Genomic DNA, 17,335 nt, shown 5'->3' on the forward strand with positions numbered 1-17,335 from the left:
ATCAGAGGGGCATGGGCCAAGGTGAGGTGAGGGGAGGGAGGGAGGAGGTGTAGCCTCAGGGAAGAAGGGGGACAAAGGCAGGCCCAGGATGCCAAGAGGATCTGCCTCTTCATTCCCCTGTCACTGTGAGGCCCCAACTTGTGTGTAACCTGCTACCCACCCTCATAGGTGCAGTAATAGAAGACATTGAGGGCCTCCTCAGCGGCTGGCCCCCGCTGCTTGTAGCCAAAGATGAGATCGATCCATTCATGTAGGTGGGCAGACACATACTCTGACTCCTGGTGAGGGGAATGGACAGTCAGTCTAGGACTAGGGATGGCCGACATCCCACCATGGCCCTCAACCTCGGCTACCACCAGCCTATGTGTGGTCACCTCCTCACCAGAGCCCGGCGGTGCTGCTGGATGAAGTCCTCAGGAGAGCTGGCCCATGGGGGCAGCACCACATCGCCCACCTTCTCATTGGTCAGCTGGAGACAGCCCAGGTCAAAGCCTGGCAGAAGACCAGGTCAGCTGTATCCCTGCACATCCTCACCATCCTTGGCCATCCCAGTCTGTGTTCTCAATTCCCTGAACCCCACTCCCAGGGCCAGGGCCTTGTGTGCTACCATTCTGATTTTCCAGGAAGTCAGGAAAGTAGTAGAACTCTGGGATGAGCTCCTTCACATCCATAGGGCTCTCCAGGCGTGCCTGCCAGGCTGCGGCCACGGAGTGGAACTGCCGGTCAGAGCAGTCGAAGCTGGCAGAGGAGCATGGGCCGAGGTGAGGTGAGGGGAGGGAGAGAGGAGGTGTAGCCTCAGGGAAGAAGGGGACAGAGGCAGGCCCAGGATGCCAAGAGGATCTGCCTCCTCCCTTTGTCTGCCTCCCCACCAGCCCTGGCGCACCGGCCACTCTGCAGCTGGACATGCAGGGAGGTGAAGGGTTCCACACGGATGAGGTAGTGCATCACGCCTGCTGCATTGGAGTAGTGGGTGCCATAGTGGAACTTGTCGATTGTGCCAGCTGGGTCCTCAAAGCTCTCATATCTGGGGCCACAGGTTGAGGGTGTTCATCAGAAACTCTCCTCTTCCCCATTCCCACCCCACTGAGCCCTGCCCTGCCCACATGCTCACTTCTCCCTCACGAGCTGGGCATGCTTGGGGTTCACCACACCGATGGGTTTGGACAGGTCCCGGAAGACGGCCGGGTTGCTGAGGTCCAGGGTTGGGGACACATAGTCCTGCAAGACCCAGGGGAACTGGCCGCCCACCCAGGAAAGGAGCTGTATGAGGGCCCTGATGGTTTGTCTGCCCATCCTGCCCTGCCATTGCCCCTCAGGAAGATGAGCACAGCAGGCTGGGGTACCACTTGGAGGACTATAGGGGAGCAGACTATCTATGATAGACACTCCTTTCATGGAGAACAGTAGCCAAGTGGGATGGGGAGAGGACTAGAGAATGTGAGGGCTGGCAGGGAACAGGGGCCAGGTCTTGGTCAGAGGCATACCTACTCAGGACCAAGCTCACGAGCTCAGCCCACTAGCAGGTGCCTACACTCAGGGCTGTTGGACCTGAGGGATGGGGGAGTGCAGAGTAGGGCCCTCACCACAGGGTACTGAGACAGGTCGTTGTACGTGCGCCCCGCAATGGTGTTGAGTTGCATCAAGTATTCGAAGTTGGATATCTCACGCTGTACCCATTTCTAGGGAGCAGGGGAAGGCAAGAGGTGAGCTGCAGGGCTATCCGGCACTCCCTTTACTCTCAGGGTCCTGACCTCACATCTTCCCCCCCATCACGCAGCACACTCAGAGCTCACACCTGGGTAAGGCCTGAGGCACGCAGCATCTCCTGGGGGGAGCGGCTGCTTAGGTAGCCTTGGGTAGGTGGCCGCAGACGCAGGAGCCACGAGTACACTTGGTTCCGAACCTGGGTATGAGGTGGGATGGGGCAGGGCTGGGGCCTGGGAGGCTGGCAAGGTGATGAGGCTGAGGTCCCAGCCACCTTGCATGGGAAGTTGAGGAAGTAGTTGGACTGATCGATGAAGAACAGTTCAAGCGCTGAACGGCGCAAGTTGAAGCGCCGCAGATGGACCTCACGCAGCTGGGCCAGAGGGCGCCGGAAATCATGGCCAATGCCTGCAGGACCAACAGCAGACGTAGGCACGGGAGTCTGGCATTGGCCACTCCCTGCCATCCCAACAACCTTCTCCATCAGGACGCACCCTCCTCAGTTTCCACACGCTCAGTACTGCCATCATAGAAGTACACATGCTGTGTGGTGACCTCCAGCAGTCCTGGGACCACAGCCACAACGGTGACCAGTTGGCACTCGGCCGACAGCACCAGCTTCTCTCGCTGCTCATCCAGTTCTGTTGCTTCCATCCTGGAGGCCGACACCCACCTCAGCTGGAGGCTCTGGCTCCTCCTCCCCAACTAGCCCAAGAGCCACACTCTCCAAGTGGCAGAGACGTGAGGTACATATATTTGTGCCTCCCAGAAGGAGAGAGGACCACTGTTATGCTTATCCCCCTACCCCACCCCCCGCCATTACACACACCAGGGCTTCTAAATATCTTGCCAGGACATCAATTCTCATTCCCTGCTTCCCCTGCCACAGCCCCTGACCACTCCCAGGGCCCCATCCCACTCTCGTTCATGTTTCTCAGCCCTGCTCTGGGTGGCCCTGCTATTAAAAATCTACTTTGAGCAGTCGAAACTGATTTTGGACCATCCTTCAAGGAACTAAAGTTGGAGAGCAGAAGGGGACATGGACTCAAGGAGTCTGTCCTATAGCAGGCACACACACCCTGGAGCAGATGCCTTGCTCACCACCCAGTCACATATCTAGGGACTCTGGGCCAGCTCACAGCCCACCCACTCACAGGGTCTCCAGCACAGCCAACTCGTCCTCTCCTAGCTGGTCTTCCTGTAGCTCTTCTGTTGGGGTGCCAACTTTGGCCTCTTTGGTTACTGCCAGAGGCAGTGGGGCCTCCTCGGTGGGTGTCAGGGGGGCCTCACCTGCAAGAGGCCAAGCATACTCAGCCAGAGCAAGGCAGGAAGGGAAACAGATGGTGGACCCAATGCAGCACACTCTCACCCAGATTGTCGCGTAGGGCACTGGCTTCCAGGTGAGGGTCGAAGTGATGGTTGGGCACCAGCTTTAGACGCATGCGTGAATACGTCTCAGCGCTGGACAGCTTCCAGTGAGGGGGTGGGGGATTCCTGCAGATGTATCCCATGGTAGTCATGGGTGAGCAGAAGGCTGTAGACCCCCATCCCTCCCAGGCCCCACACCAAAGGCTCCAGGATGGTCCTTCCCCACCAAGCCCTGCCCCTCCACCCTGAGCCTAGCCCACCTTAGTGCCCAGGCCCCACAGGGGCTGGAGAGCTGGCGCCACAAAGCCCCCCAGTGCAGCAGGGCTGTGGAGTGCTGGGCTGCCTGTTGCTTCAGCATTGCCACATAGCGCAGTCCCTCGAGGCGTGCCCTCCGCTGTACAGGCTCCAGCACCAGATTCTGTGGGTGGGAACGGCTCCGTCCCACCACTGCTGTTTCACCTGCCCCCATTTTCCCCACCCTGTCTTGTCAGTTCTCCCCTGGGCACATGCGTAGGGCAACTTCCCACCCCAAGCCTGGGCAGCACACCTGGAAGGTTCTTCGACTATGGGTGCGCTCCCGCTGGCGCCGCTGCCCATTGCTCATGAGTGTGTCATAGCAGGCATTCCAGAAGCCTGACATAAGGTCATGGCTCTTGGCATAGGTGTCCATTTCAAACTGTGACATGATGGGCTGCACCTGCAAGATTGGCACAGAGAAGAAACCTGTGTTCAATGTATGCCCTGGATCCCATTCCTACCCCTGAGTCCCCACCTCCAGGCACCTGCTTGTCGATGAAGTGGCGCCATTCAGGAGTGGCACAAAAAGCCTGGAAGTCCTCGAAGAAGGTGGGGCTGCCGTTGGTGGGGGGCAGGGAGGGTAGCCCCCACTGGAGCCCCAGTGGCTCATAGGCACGGTCCAGCAGCGTGCGCACCAGAGGCACCAGCCACGAGCAGCGCTCAGAGGCTGCAATGGCTGCAGATGCGGGCTCAGTGGCTGTCTCGGAAGAAGAGGTGCTCAGTGCCCGGCCAAGGGCAGCCTCCAGTTTGGAGAGCACATAGCAGGCCTCCTCACGCCGGGCTGGCACTGCAGTCTGCAGTAGGGTGTGCAGCTTCACATAGGCTTGGGCATGCAGCTGTAGGCACAACAGTGGTGAGGGTGGCACCCCGCTACCCTCAGGGCTCTCCACATTGTCACCTACCCTTCCCACATTGCTCATGCCCATGCTCACCTGTGGGTCCTCCAACAGGATGTAGCCAAGCACAAGACGAAGGCCAATCTGTGCCATCTCACGAAGATCAGCTGCACTGTTGGCCAGGTGTGGCCAGGCTCCCAGGCGATCGAGCAGGTTACACACACCTTCAAAGAGCTATCACACGTGTTTTGGGGGTTTGGTGGGATTGGTATTAGGGATTGAACCCAGGTGAATTGTACCACTTAACTACATCCCTGTCCCTTTATATTTTTTTTATTTTACTAAGCTGCCAAGGCTCGAACTTGCAATCCTCCTGTCTTAGCATCCTAAGTTACTGGGATTACAGGCATGTACCACCACACCTGGCCACACACAACATATGCCAGATAGATGTCACCATATAAGACCAGCAATCCAAGGGGAGAGTGCAAGTTAAAGTTTGTGCACCGGGCAAGACCACGCTCAGACTTCCACGCCAATGCACCAGGGATACCCTCATGTAGTATCTACCTCCCAAATCAGAAGCCTGCAGGTCGACACCCCTTTGAGTGGTCATACCTTCTCACTCCATAGTTCCTGATTACCATGGCCCTCAGCACACAGGAAGTCCTGCAGCAGGCGCAGTAGCCAGAGCGCTTGCTGGGTGAGGCTGACCAGGAACCCGGGGGGAGCTTCCTTAATGTCGGTCAGAGCTGACTCCAGCATCATCTCCAGGAGGCTGGAGTAGGCAAGGGATTTGGGTGTTTACCTGACTGCCTCCCTTGGCCCAGGGCCCAGGAGACCCCTTGCCAGCCCAAGTTGCCCTCTCACCTGCGCTTGATGCAATCTGGTGGGCGCACAAGCGTGGCTGAGGCCCCCAGCTGAGTGAGCACTGAGAAGACCTGGCCACGCTCCCTCCAGGCAGCCTCGTCGCTGCCCTCCACGCCCCTCCACGTCACTGAGAACAGCACGTTGGTGAGCAGATTACACAGCTCCTCTTCGGGGGTTTGCTATGGCACAGGAGGGTAAAGTGGGCAAGAGGAGAGGGCTCAGGATGACCCCCCACCACCTCAGCATCCCTTGTCTACCCACTAGTGGGAATGGCAGGAGGCAGAACACTCAGCTAGCAGCTAGCCTGGCACTAAGGGTCTGGAGAATGGTGTAGGGGCCCCAGCTACTGCCTGAATTCTGACCAGGAAGCCAAGGTATCACTAGACATTCACACTCTTCAAGACCTGTCTTAGAATTCTCCGGAAGAACTCTATCAGATGACCTGAGGCTCAGCCCAAAATCCAGAAGCACAAGTCAGCACCCTTGTAGCTGTGTTGCACTTGGCTCTCCTGAGGGTCCCTCCAAAACCTGGCTGGTGTCCCCTACTCTGGCTTGCCCTGATCCAGAACACCTTGGGACACAGCTGCAAAGGAGAGCTACAAGGGGCAGCTTTGGGCATCACACCAGGCAGTTACAGCCCTGCTATCAGACAGGGCAGTGCCTGTGGAGAAGCTGCACTACATCCCTATTCCAGAGGTTCCCTTCCTGGGGTCCCATAAGGCAGAAGAGGTGGGCCCACCTCACCTGAGGGTTGCTGGTGTTAGAGGTGTCATCCCCACTGACAGTGGGCTCTGGGAGGCTGCCATCCTCCAGCACATTGGAGAGACTGGAGCTATGGCGGCCAGGGGCAGTGGGGAAGGGCCGTGGCCCATCCAGTGGGGAAGGTGTGCCAGGTTGGCTGGCTGGAGTAACTGTCCCACTGCTGCTGCCACCACCAGCAGTGTTGCTCGATCCCACACTGGCCCGTTCCAGGCCCAGGTCAAAGGGCGTGGAGAAGGGGGAAAGAGCATGATAAAAGGCATCAGAGTCAGGGCAAGGGCCCTCGGATGGTAGGAAGACATCCCCAGGCTCAGCAGGTGACTCAGTGGGTGGCAGTGGCAGGACTGGCTCTGGGGAGGTAGGAAGCTCTGGGGGAAAGGGAGAGGGGCCACCAGCTGTGGTAGCTTCCAGGACATACAGCCGGGTCAGGACATCCTGCCACCCGGCTTGTCGGGCCAGCAGTCGCACTACATCTGGCTGTCCATAGATGAGGTGGAAGAGCTGAAGGGCCAGGACACAGAAAGTAAGGTCATTTGACCATCTGCCCCTAGGCCCTTGTTCCCGGGCCTTTGTAGTGAGGCCTCCAGAAACCCGTTATGATAGATAGGTAAAATGAGGTCCAGAGGGTGAAAGGCACCCCTCTGCCCACAAGTTTTTACCTCTTACTCACCTGGCGACAGATGTCTAGACGGACACTGAGGTCAGCTTGGAGGGACAGCTGTACCACAGCTAATAGATCTGAGAGGTTCAGGCTATCTGGAGGGATGGTCAGAGGGGCCTGAGGGACTGACTCCAGCAAGAGGGGTTGCCCTCAGTCCTGGTCCCTATGCTGACCCTCCCTCTTCCCACCAAGCCCTGTTTTCCCGGTACACGTCACCCCCTCCGTCTGCCCCGCCTCTCAGCCCCAATCAGATCATACCTGCCCCCAGTAATAGCTTATAGAGGCCTTGGCAGAGCTGGGGGCAGATAGTTCCCTCTGGCAGGCAGGCAATGAGGCCCTGCAGACCACTCTCCTGCAATCGCAGTCGCTGGCGGCTCTTCTCAGGTAACCGCTCATTCTGTTGCAGTCTGCGCAGGATCTGTGTGGGGACCGTTGGGGGCCGTCATCATAGGAAAGGACTTACCATAGTAGAGGAAGTCACTGTGCAAGTGTGTGGCTCCAGGAGAGGCCTGTGAAGGCAGCTTCACCCAATGGCACAGGCCTCCCAGGACCCCAGCCAGGATTCGGGGTGGGTTGGGTGTACCTTGCACACTCGGTCAGGCAGCAGGGGCAGTGACCTTGGTCGCACCAGCAGTGCCAGCAGCACCTCAAGGTTCCCTGGCTCCAATAGGAAGACAGCCAAGGACTCCTGTGCTGGGGAGCCCTGAAGCAGGGCCAGCAGCAGATCCAGTGTGCCTATCACCTTGGGGGTACAAAGTCTCACTCTGGTCTGGGCCTCTCACATGGTCCACACACCACCCTTACCCAAAGCCTCAGCCTCATCAACCTTCAGCCTACCTGGCCATCATCACCCACAGCTGCCAAAAAATTCAGTAGGACATGCACATCCTCAGCAGAGAAGCTGCGTACCAGAAACTCCCGCGCCAGGCCCAGGAGGGAGGTTTGCACTGTGCGCAGGTCGTCAGCCGCAAGGGGGCGCTCCCGCTGCGGGCTGGCGGGTCCGGAATGTCAGAGTGAGTAGGTGAGCTGAGGTAGCACACTGTCCTGTCCCCAGAGCTAGAGGCTGCAATGTGGGACCCCTACTGTCTACCTGGTCCCAACAGCCTCACCTGTAGTGGGTGCGCAGAGCGTCGAGGATGAACTGGACCCCATACTTCTTCCGCAATTTCTGTCTGTGCTCACGGATGATGCTGGACATGTACTGAATGTGGCCTGAGTGGGTGTCAACAGTGGGTCCTTTGCGATTCTCCAGGACAGAGCCATGCCCCTGCCAGAACTTATGTCCCCTCAGATCACCCAGACATGGTTATAACTTCTTTGTTTTATTGGTTCTTTTTAGTTATACATGATAGTAGAATCCATTTTGATATAATTATATAAGCGTGGAATATATCTTATTCTAGTTCAGACCCCATTCTGGTGGATGACCATGATGGTGGAATCCACTGTGATGTTTTCATACATGTAAGGGTTATATAACTTCTTGTCTCCCACCTGCCCTGTCACTGACCACTCACCCAGGTTCCCATACCTACCAAGGCGCACAGCAAAGTCACTGAGAGTCCAGGGGTGAAAGTTGAAGAGCAAATGCTGATAGAGCAGGTACAGGAGAGGCCCACTGTTCTCAGATGCCACCTGCTCCATCAGTAGCTGGGCAGACATGAGCACATTCATGTCCATGGCCCAGCTGGGGACCTGGGGTGGGAGAAGGAGTTGGCCTAAGATGTCAAGCTTTGCCTGCCTGCTGTCCCAGCCACTGAGGTTCCACCCTTCTCAGCACAAGCGTGATGGACATCAACACGACCATCCCTGCTCAAAACTCTCCAGTGTCCCCTGGCTGTAGTGCAGCTCCCAGCCTGCTGTGCACTGTCCAGCCCCAGTCTGGGCTGCCCTTTCCCCATATCCTCTCAGCCTAACCCCACCCAGCTGTTTGGGCTCCACTCAAATGCCACTCTTTCAGGAAGTTCTGCCTTTTGGTCCCCCACCCAGCTCCTTTGTTCAGACAGGCAGAGACACACCCCACCTGCCCCACCAGGCCTCACCTTGCGCAGGAGGGCCCCGATGATGGCAGGCCCCTGGCACTGCACCAGGCTCTCCTGGTTCACAGTGTGGGCCTGCAAGAAGTTCCTCAGCATCAGCAGAAAGGCTGCCACTGGGTTCTTCTCCATCCGCTCCTCTGCCGGCCACCAAGGAGGAAACAGATGTGGGTCAAGGGCCTACCAGTGACCATGAGACCTCAAGCTCCAACTCTTCATTGTGCCAGATTCTCTCCTGCAAGCCAGGCCCCAAGGATGCTTACCTGAAGACTTGCCCAGAGGGAGAAGTAGGCCTTGAGTGTTGTGACCAGAGGTCAGTTCAGGCCCCAGTAGGTCATATGTTTCGGCTGGACCTGCCTCAGCCTCTTGGGGCTGCAGAGCCACTTGCTCTAGCAGGGGTAGCAAGGCACCCATGCCCCCAATACAATTCACCACATCCTGGGAGAGGGGACAACAGTGAGAGAGTGGTTCCCAGCATCCTGCCCTGATCCACCCCACCATCCAGCCTAGGAGCCTGGATCCCAGCCAGCTCGCTTGAGTCAGTTTCCCAAAATCCTGCCAAGGCCCAGAGCTGCTCCCCAGAACACCTTTTCACACCGGGCCCTACTCCTGCTTGTTGCACACACTACCCACACATGCACACGCACCTTCACGTCCCATGTCTGCACCCTGTGGCCTGTCAAGCGGCCATCCAGCGCATGGCTAGGGGACAGGTCCAGACAGATGTTATTCTTACAGGCCTGGAAGAGCAGATGAGCAGGTGGCAAGGGTCAGATAGAGGAAGGGGTGACAGACAGAGGGAAGGAACCAAGGGAAGGTAACACTGTTGAGCCAACCACCCCAAATACCTGAGGTGAGTAATGGAGGAGCAACTTGGCGCCCAGCTCGTGCAGATCACCCTCAGGCTTGAAGGGAGCCGGCTCATTGGGCCCTGAGGAGCAAGGGGAAGTCTTCAGACCTCACTGGGCCTCTGGCCAAACTACATCCAGAGCCTGCCTCTTCCCTGCCCAACCAGAAGACAGACCCCCAGAGAAACCTTTTGTGCCCTAGCTCAGGACAGGGGCTGGGACCAGGCAGAAAGAGCTACCTACCTAGAGCACATAGGACTCTCAGGGTGGCTGCCTGCAGCGCTTCATGGAAGATGGCCACAGCCCCCAGCTCACCCTCCAGGGATGTGGGGCTGCCCCATCGAGTGTCCTGGGTGCCTGCAAGGGTGGAGCTGATGCTGCCCTCCTGCAGGGGGGCCACCAGCCCGGACCCCCAGCCCAGCGCTACGGAGGCTGGGACGGACTGGGAGCGGGTGAGGGAGGGGTGAGCATGAGCCAGGGCAGCATGGACTGGTGGCGTGGGAAGCCCCGTGGTGGTGGTCGTTGTGCGGTGCCCAGCAGAGCCGATACAACAGGAGGAGAAAGGCTGCGGGGCCAGGGTTGGGGAACTGGTCAGGTCACAGCAAAGCCTGAGGCTCCAACTACATCCAAATTCTCACAGTGATCCCCAAGACTACACAGATCCCAGAAGCTGAAGTCTGAGGCCGAGAGGGAGGCAGAGTGGAGGACACACAAGGCTCTAGGCTCCACCCCATCCACAGCACTCCGGGTTCCCTCATGGGCCCAAGGCTTCCCCAAACCCTGCCTGGCACACCTCACTGAGGGAGGGGCAGCGAAGGAGTGCTGTTTTGACCAGATGGCCATCTTTGTAGACATGGACCAGGTTCTGGCTGAAGGGTCGGCGCCCAGGCACATGGATGATGGTGATACAATGCTAGAACAGAAGCCAAAATGTCAAGCCACACTTGGGACTTGGTATCCCCCTCCCCACTGGGCCATGTGAAAAGGGTGGGGACTCACCCAGGTAGAGTCGGCGAAGGACACTTCGGGCAAGCTCATGGTCAAGTACTCCTTCCGTGTGCACACAGCCACCACCAGGGTCCCAGCTGCCGTGAAGAAGGCCTCAAACCCTGAGCCGCTGCTGGTGAAAAAGCTGGGGGCAGGCAAGTTGGTTACACCCATGTCTTCCAGCTCGTTCACCTTGGCAATGGGTCCTGGCCCGTGGTAGTCACCTACCTGTACAGCTGCTTTCGCTGGAGTGGCCGGGTGGGAGCTGGGGCAGGCACTGCATCCGAGGGGTGTAGACAGAGCCAGGCATGGAAGGTAAAGGCAGGTCCTGGCCATCGCTGTACAGAGGGCACCATGATGCCTGCCATGCTGGGTGTGAGGTCAAAGTAGCACAGTGCACGTGCAGGACCCTGGTGCCGGGCCATGCCTGAGAGGGCTCGAATGATGGCACCTGCATGTCGAGCCTTCCCAGCCTCAGCTCCACCTGGCCCTGAGTCCAGCTCTGATGGGGGGCGCAGCAGGCGACGTAGCTCCAAGGGCCTTATTGACACACGGCCCAGTGCTTGTAGCAGCGCCAACAGTTGCTCCTGACACCGGGCCTCCAGGGCTATTCCTGTGTTGAGTGTCTCCAGCAGGTAGCCCACCAGGCCTGCCTGCACACAGGTGGCACGGCTGGTAGCACAGCTGTTACAGAGCCACCAGAGGCGTTGAGCTAGAAAGAGCCGCAGTTCAGCTGTGGGCAGTGATGGCAGCCATTGCATCAGCACCAGCAACGGTTGCTCATTGCGGATTGGTGGAGGCGGGCATATGGTGTGGTCACCCTCCACAGCCTGTGGGTGGAGAGAATGTGACAGTCGCTGGTCAACTGTGGCACCCTGCCAAGTGTGGGACTTCCTGTCTCAATTAATTGCCTACAGCATGAATAAGCCACATGTGCTACACCATCCTGCTCACAGTCATGGGTACACAGATGACCAAGACCACTAATAGCAATCCTTCAGCACTGTCAACCTCCAAGCCTCAGTTTGTAGCCTGGGTAGGCGGAGCCCCAACCTGCACATTCCTAGGACCATCCTGGGGCCGGCCAACATGCAGCAATTTCCAGGGCCCCACAGTCCAGAATCCTTACCCCAGGGACACTGATGAGCATAGCTGGGCCACAAGTCATACAGTGTACCAACTATAGTCAACAGTCCTCCAGGGTGGAGACCTCCCCATTTGTGACTCAGTCCTGGCTGCCTTTGGGACTCTGGATCCAAGCCCTGCCCTTACCATGTTAAGCAGCTCTTGCAACAACCGCTGGGTGGGGGGCCCGTGGCTCTGCAGGACCTCCTGCAGGTGCAGGTAGCCAATGCGTTCCTTGAACACCTCCTGCGGAGCGCAATATAGGAAGGAAGTGAGCATACACACAGGCCCCAGAGTGAACACACCCTTCTAGGGGCACTGTCAGGGCTCCCTTGCCTGGCTCTGCCTGGTCACTATGTTGTCTGGGACAAGGGGCAGAAGAGGGATTGGGAGGCATAGAACCATCTCAGAAGCCTGCAGATGGTGGTCAGCCCACAAGAATCCTTTTCCCCATCCAGCCCTGATCCAGAATGTCCAACTCCCAGGGAAGACTGATGACCATACCTGCCTAGTGAGCTAAGCTCGCCCAAGGGCCAGGCAGAATCTTCTCAGCTCACTTACTTTGCTCCAGGGAGCAGGTCTGTTCTGGGGACATGTAGTCACTTAACTGTATCTGGTACCTTGACTGCAGCTGGGCTGAAGCATCCTTACCTTGGCTGAGGGGGAGCCACTCATGATACAGGTCAACACTCTGACTACATGGACTGCAATGGCATCTGTATCCTGATCCAGTACCTTGGGATGGGGAGGGGCAGTCAGCAGAGGCAGTAGTCAGGGTGTCACGGCTGGCGGCACCCTGCAGTAAAAGGGGTGCAGGGCTAGGCACCCCCAGATACATAGCATGTGTTGGATCAGTGACCCTGGCTGGGAACCAGGCCCTCTATTTAACCCTGCTGTTGTGACCCTACCTTGAACCTGGACCCTCTTTGAGCAGCTCAGCAAGACCTGCTCTGACAAAAGCTAGGAAGAAAACAAGGTTGGGAAGGGCCTAACTGGGACATTTTCTCTGCACTCCCCTTCCTGTTCCCTGGTGGTCTTAGGGGCCCCAGCCTCCACACATCCCCACCCAACCTAGACACGCATATGCAAGCAGGCCAGCAAGTGCCCCATCACCCATGATGATTGAAGGGGGTTGGGAATAAAGGAACAATCAATCACAGCATGTCAGAATCAAGAGAACCTTCGAGACCTTTAAATCCTACCCGGTCCCCTGTCTCCTAGACCCACGTGGGGATACTGGCTCAAACTGGCTGAATCTGAGAGCCAAAGAGGCATGCTGCTCACTCCCCTTGCCCCACTTCTGGGGTGAGGAGTTGAGAGGGCTTAGAGAGTTTGTCAGCAAATGCTAAACCATATTCTGGCCCTGTAGGGTCCTTTGGTCCCAGATCTGCCCAATTTCCCAAGTGTGATCTCAGGGAACGGAGCTCAGTGGTAGTGCACTTACTTAGGATGTGCAAAGCCCTGAGTTCAATCCCTAGTACCACCAACACAATCAAACAAAATAATCTGCTAGGAATGATCTCAGACAACATTCTTTCCCTTTCCAGGCCTGTTTCTATATCTATATGAATACATGAGAGGTGGACTGGAGATATAGTTCTGTGGCAGAATGCTTGCCCAGCATGTCTTGCAAGGCCTTGAATTCAACCCCCAGCACCACAATAAATAAATAAATAGAGAGATAAATAAATAAATGATGGTGGGCATGGTGGTGCAGCTCTGTAATCCCAGCTTCTTGTAGCCCTCATGCAAAATGAGGGTTGGAACATATCATAAGAAGCTAGAGAACACCCAGTGCCCTGTTTACCCTAAGTATAAGGATCCACAGAAAGAAGTGGCTTCTTATGGGGGACCTCCTCTTCTGTGAAGACTACAGTCAAATCCCTAAGCACTGGGGCTTCTGTTTCCCCTTCTGAGAAATCAGGGTGGGTGGTTGAGAGTTTCGAAGGTTCCTTCCAGCTTGGCATAGCCACACCCCAGCTCCCAATTCTAATACCAGGTGGGTAATATGCAATATCCTGCTCTAACCTCCCGCATGGGGCTTGGAAGAGAGTGAGACAACATAGGGGATCCACCCCCTCTGCTAGGCCTCATATACGTCTATTTGCCACCCTGCTGTAGCACAGGAAAGGCTCAAGAGGGAGCCCAGGGCAGTGGTCCCTCAGCTAGTCAGTCCCAGGGTGGTACCTTCTGGACATCGGGCTCGGTCAGTAACCAGGTAGCCAGGTCACTGTCCCCCTCAGGGGGCGCCCGGGCCTGCAGGTACAGCTGTGTGGAGGAGGGTGGAAGAGGCAAAGGAGAAAAGAGGAGGAAGATGGGAGAGGTAGGGTTAGAGCAGGACTGGGGCAGCTGCCAGGGCTATGCCCCAGAGGGAAATGACACCCTGAGTCCCAAGCAAAGTGTCCCCCTAGGCACTAGGGAAGAGTGGGACTGAGCCACCATGGCCTGCTCTGATGAGCAGAGGCAAGGGAAGATGAATAGGACAGACACTATATCCAAAGGCAACTGATCCCCCTCTAGCCCACATAACATTCCCCTCTTTCCCATTACACTCCCCTTCTGTGTGATACAGAGCCATCCTGAACTTCAGACTCAGCCCTGTACAGGCCCAGAAGGACAGGCTTGTCCATGCCTAGTCCCTCCCACTGAGTACAGGCCTTAACAGCAACCTGGCACCTCCACATGATTCCCCTGCCTCTGGGTTCCAGCCCCTCCACCCCCGGCCTAGGCGCCCCCTACCTTGCTGTTCTGGATCAGGCGAATGAGGTGCTCAAAGCAATTGTTGCTGAGGAAGGTAGCCTGCAGCACTGGCCGATCCTCACAGGCCAGCATCATGGGGATGGCATCTGTTCAAAGGTCAAGGTCAGGCCCTACCCAACTCCTCCAAGCAAATTTAAACTTTCTTCCCCATGCTACCCAGTCCAGCCTTTCCATCATCACGTGGGCCTTCCCCTCTTGCCGCCCTCTCCACGAGCTTGGGAGCCCATACACACCGAGCATGTTGACCCGCAGGGTTACAAGGGCCTCTTCGGAGCCTGAGTTTGAACTAGCAGGCCAGCCAGCATTAAGGACACGAAAGTAGCCCTCCAGCAGGGCACGGAGCTCTGGCCCTCGGGGGGGTGTGCGGCTGGCATGCAGGACATGTACAGCACCCACCAGTGCCTTCAGCGCCAGTCGCACTAGGCAGGGGTCCTGGGCTGGCCCATTGCTGCAGCCATGAACAACACCCAGCAGGCCCTGCACTGAGCCAGCACTCACAGCCATCTGCCCGTTCTCCTGCAGGTGAAGGCAGAGATGGGCAGTGAGCAGGGGCCCACAGAGCAGTGAGGCCAAGACAGCCACCCCCGGCCCATAAGCTCATCTCCCGGCCTACCTTTCCTCCTGCAAGGACAGCGCCAAAGAGGTGGATGAGCCGCAAAAGCAGCTTAGGAGGCAAGTGGTCTGCATCCTGCAGGCTCTCTGAGGTGGGCAGGACAGGACAATGTCACCATAGTTGCAGGGCTGTGGGCCAGGGGACTGCACAAGAGATGGGTGTCCTGGCAAGGGGTGATGGGGTAGGAGCTGGAGCAAGCAAGAGCCCCATTTAGAAGATTTCGGGGCTGGGGTTGTGGCTCAATGGTACAGCGCTCGCCTGGCATGTGAGGGACCCTGGGTTCAATCCTCAGCACCATGTATAAATAAATAAGTGAAATAAAGGCATTGTGTCCAACTACAACTAAAAAAATAAATATTAAAAAAAATAGAAGGAGATTTCACTTTGTTCTAGGGGCTCAAAAAAGTCATGGCTCCATGCCAGGGGGGCTGGGAGAGACATAGCATTTCTTGGAAGGCATACAGTCCTGCTGGAGTGGCTAGTCAACTCTCCAGATCATTAAACCCCAAATAGGGTCCCCAGGGTGATCATATAACCCCTCTGCTTCCCTGTGTGACCTAGGGTTCAATTTCTCAGATGTAAATCTCCTGCTCCTTCCGTCCCTGTGACAGGCGGAACTTCCCAGGCCCTGTTTTAGGGACCCTAAAGTATCTACTATATGGATGACTCCCCCTCCCCCCACCTTATCCCCACTGGGGACTTCTAGGGGCTTTCACAGTCTTGTATATGGGAGCCCACCTGGCCCAGCTCCACCAAAGCTGGACAGGATGCCAGGCTGTGCACCAAAACCAGATAGCAGAAGGGACCAGCCCTGGGTCACATGGTAGTGTGGGGGCTGGGCATGATTCAGGTGGGATAGGGTGGAAGTCTCCCTGGGGACAGAGCTTCTTTTGGGGGAGTACTAGGCATTGAACCCAGGGGTACTTACACTGAGCTACATCCACAGCCATTTTTATTTTTTATATTGAGACAGGATTTTGCTAAGTTGCTTAGTGCCTCACTAAATTGCTGAGGCTGGCCTCACCTTGCCATCCTTCTACCTCAGCCTCCCAGGTTGCTGGGATTATAGGCATTCACCACTTGCCTCAAAAGCTCTGTCCCCAAACTCTGGGGACAGAGCTTTTGAGGCAAGGCCTGAGAATGCAGTTGGCCAGTGAAGGAAGAGACCACAGGGTGGGCAAAGATCCTGTGGTGGCGTAACTGGGTACAGTCTAGGGATGAGGTGACAGGAGTAGGGCTGGAGAGCAGAGAGGGAGAAGGGATGGAAAGAAAGGCTGTGGGGAGCTGGGCCGATGGTGCACGCCTGTAATTCCAGTGACTCATTGAGACAGGAGGATGGCGAGTTCAAAGCCAGCCTCTGCAATTTAGCAAGTCCCTAAGCAATTCAGTGAGACCCTGTTTCTAAATAAAAAATTACAATAGGGTTGGGAATGTGGCTCAGTGGTTGAGTGCCCCTGGGTTCAATCCCTGGTACCAAAAAAAAAGGGGGCTTTGAGGAGAAACAGGATCAAATCTCAAGGGCATCAACTACCACAGATGGGTCTAAGATGGTGGGCCAAAGCTAGTTTGTTTGAAGAAAAGGGTGTGGACCAGGCATAGTGGTGCACACCTGTAATCCCAGCAACCCGTGAGGCTAAGGCAGGAGAATGGCAAGTTACGGCCAGCCTCAACAACTTAGTGAAGCCCTAAGCAACTTAGCAAGACCCTGTCTCAAAATAAAAAGGCTGCTGAGTGGTAGAGCATTCCTGGGTTCAATCCCCAGTACCAAAAAAAAAAGCAGAGTATGTGGGAAAACGACTGCAGGGAACTCTGTCAGGACACCTCCCCTCCTGGACCTATGGCACCCCACTCCAGATCCTGGTCAGCTCCACAGGCAGCACAGAGAAGATACTTAAAACCCGAAAAGGTCACCACCTTCTCATAGCCCTGCCTACTCTGTCCAGGTCACTTTACATTCTGAGCCCATCTCAAGTCCCTGCCAGTCTCCCTCCAATGCAAGGAGATGAGAGGGGACCCAGGAGAGGAGGTTACCAGGGAGAATGGGTGGCTGGAGGTATCCTGGGCACCAGCTCCTCTAAAAGGTGGAAATGGCTAGTGTGGCCCCATCTTGAGCAGGGGTGGAGAATGGGAAAAGGCTACAGGGACAAAGGGACCGGGCTAGGGAGTGTTCTGGTGATCCTGAGTCAGGGTATAAGTGGCTGAAAGGACACAGAAGGGTCCAGAAGAGGAAGGAGGATGGGAAATCCAGGGGACAAGTCAACCCCACTGATTCCAACCAAGGAAAGACATTTTGCTCAGGCATGTTCTCTCTCAACCCTGAACTCCTACGTGGCCTCTGGAGGCCCATTCAAACGCCTGTGGGTTTCCCAGGCCTGCCTGCAGTTACCCCTGAGTAGTTCCTGTCCTGTCTGGGGTTAGGGAACTGCAGGAAGGGGCCTGGGTTTGGGGGCAAGACTAAGTGGGGCAGGGGT

General features: G+C 56.7%; 1 protein-coding gene across 3 annotated transcripts in view; it reads right to left on the reverse strand.

Moving 5' to 3' along the window:
* The window catches only part of NBEAL2 (neurobeachin like 2), a 32,331-nt gene that overhangs the window by 4,288 nt on the left and 10,708 nt on the right, over positions 1 to 17,335 (reverse strand). The window contains exons 7-43 of one of the 3 annotated variants that reach the window (XR_014020941.1): positions 14,865 to 14,950; positions 14,485 to 14,767; positions 14,231 to 14,337; positions 13,679 to 13,759; positions 12,143 to 12,226; positions 11,639 to 11,737; positions 10,595 to 11,196; positions 10,379 to 10,511; positions 10,173 to 10,292; positions 9,623 to 9,944; positions 9,380 to 9,462; positions 9,179 to 9,271; positions 8,795 to 8,969; positions 8,538 to 8,671; positions 8,031 to 8,190; positions 7,605 to 7,707; positions 7,333 to 7,486; positions 7,079 to 7,237; positions 6,754 to 6,913; positions 6,505 to 6,590; positions 5,820 to 6,335; positions 5,076 to 5,254; positions 4,824 to 4,983; positions 4,302 to 4,439; positions 3,855 to 4,205; positions 3,620 to 3,769; positions 3,333 to 3,490; positions 3,074 to 3,198; positions 2,859 to 2,994; positions 2,199 to 2,359; positions 1,796 to 2,112; positions 1,584 to 1,679; positions 1,112 to 1,236; positions 884 to 1,024; positions 608 to 738; positions 375 to 492; positions 161 to 278 (exon numbers count right to left, since the gene is read on the reverse strand). Coding sequence is in view for 2 of the 3 variants with exons in the window: in XM_081285236.1 (XP_081141362.1) it covers positions 161 to 278; positions 383 to 492; positions 608 to 738; positions 884 to 1,024; positions 1,112 to 1,236; positions 1,584 to 1,679; positions 1,796 to 2,112; positions 2,199 to 2,359; positions 2,859 to 2,994; positions 3,074 to 3,198; positions 3,333 to 3,490; positions 3,620 to 3,769; positions 3,855 to 4,205; positions 4,302 to 4,439; positions 4,824 to 4,983; positions 5,076 to 5,254; positions 5,820 to 6,335; positions 6,505 to 6,590; positions 6,754 to 6,913; positions 7,079 to 7,237; positions 7,333 to 7,486; positions 7,605 to 7,707; positions 8,031 to 8,190; positions 8,538 to 8,671; positions 8,795 to 8,969; positions 9,179 to 9,271; positions 9,380 to 9,462; positions 9,623 to 9,944; positions 10,173 to 10,292; positions 10,379 to 10,511; positions 10,595 to 11,196; positions 11,639 to 11,737; positions 12,143 to 12,226; positions 13,679 to 13,759; positions 14,231 to 14,337; positions 14,485 to 14,767; positions 14,865 to 14,950 (6,336 nt within the window). In the remaining variant the exon portion in view is untranslated. The remainder of the gene's footprint in view (positions 1 to 160; positions 279 to 374; positions 493 to 607; positions 739 to 883; positions 1,025 to 1,111; positions 1,237 to 1,583; positions 1,680 to 1,795; positions 2,113 to 2,198; positions 2,360 to 2,858; positions 2,995 to 3,073; positions 3,199 to 3,332; positions 3,491 to 3,619; positions 3,770 to 3,854; positions 4,206 to 4,301; positions 4,440 to 4,823; positions 4,984 to 5,075; positions 5,255 to 5,819; positions 6,336 to 6,504; positions 6,591 to 6,753; positions 6,914 to 7,078; positions 7,238 to 7,332; positions 7,487 to 7,604; positions 7,708 to 8,030; positions 8,191 to 8,537; positions 8,672 to 8,794; positions 8,970 to 9,178; positions 9,272 to 9,379; positions 9,463 to 9,622; positions 9,945 to 10,172; positions 10,293 to 10,378; positions 10,512 to 10,594; positions 11,197 to 11,638; positions 11,738 to 12,142; positions 12,227 to 13,678; positions 13,760 to 14,230; positions 14,338 to 14,484; positions 14,768 to 14,864; positions 14,951 to 17,335) is intronic. The other 2 variants (XM_081285236.1, XM_081285237.1) reach the window with 2 other exon arrangements.

This window comes from Spermophilus citellus, assembly GCF_964194105.1.
Source record: "Spermophilus citellus genome assembly, chromosome: 3".
In the NCBI taxonomy this organism is placed as follows: Eukaryota; Metazoa; Chordata; class Mammalia; order Rodentia; family Sciuridae; genus Spermophilus; species Spermophilus citellus.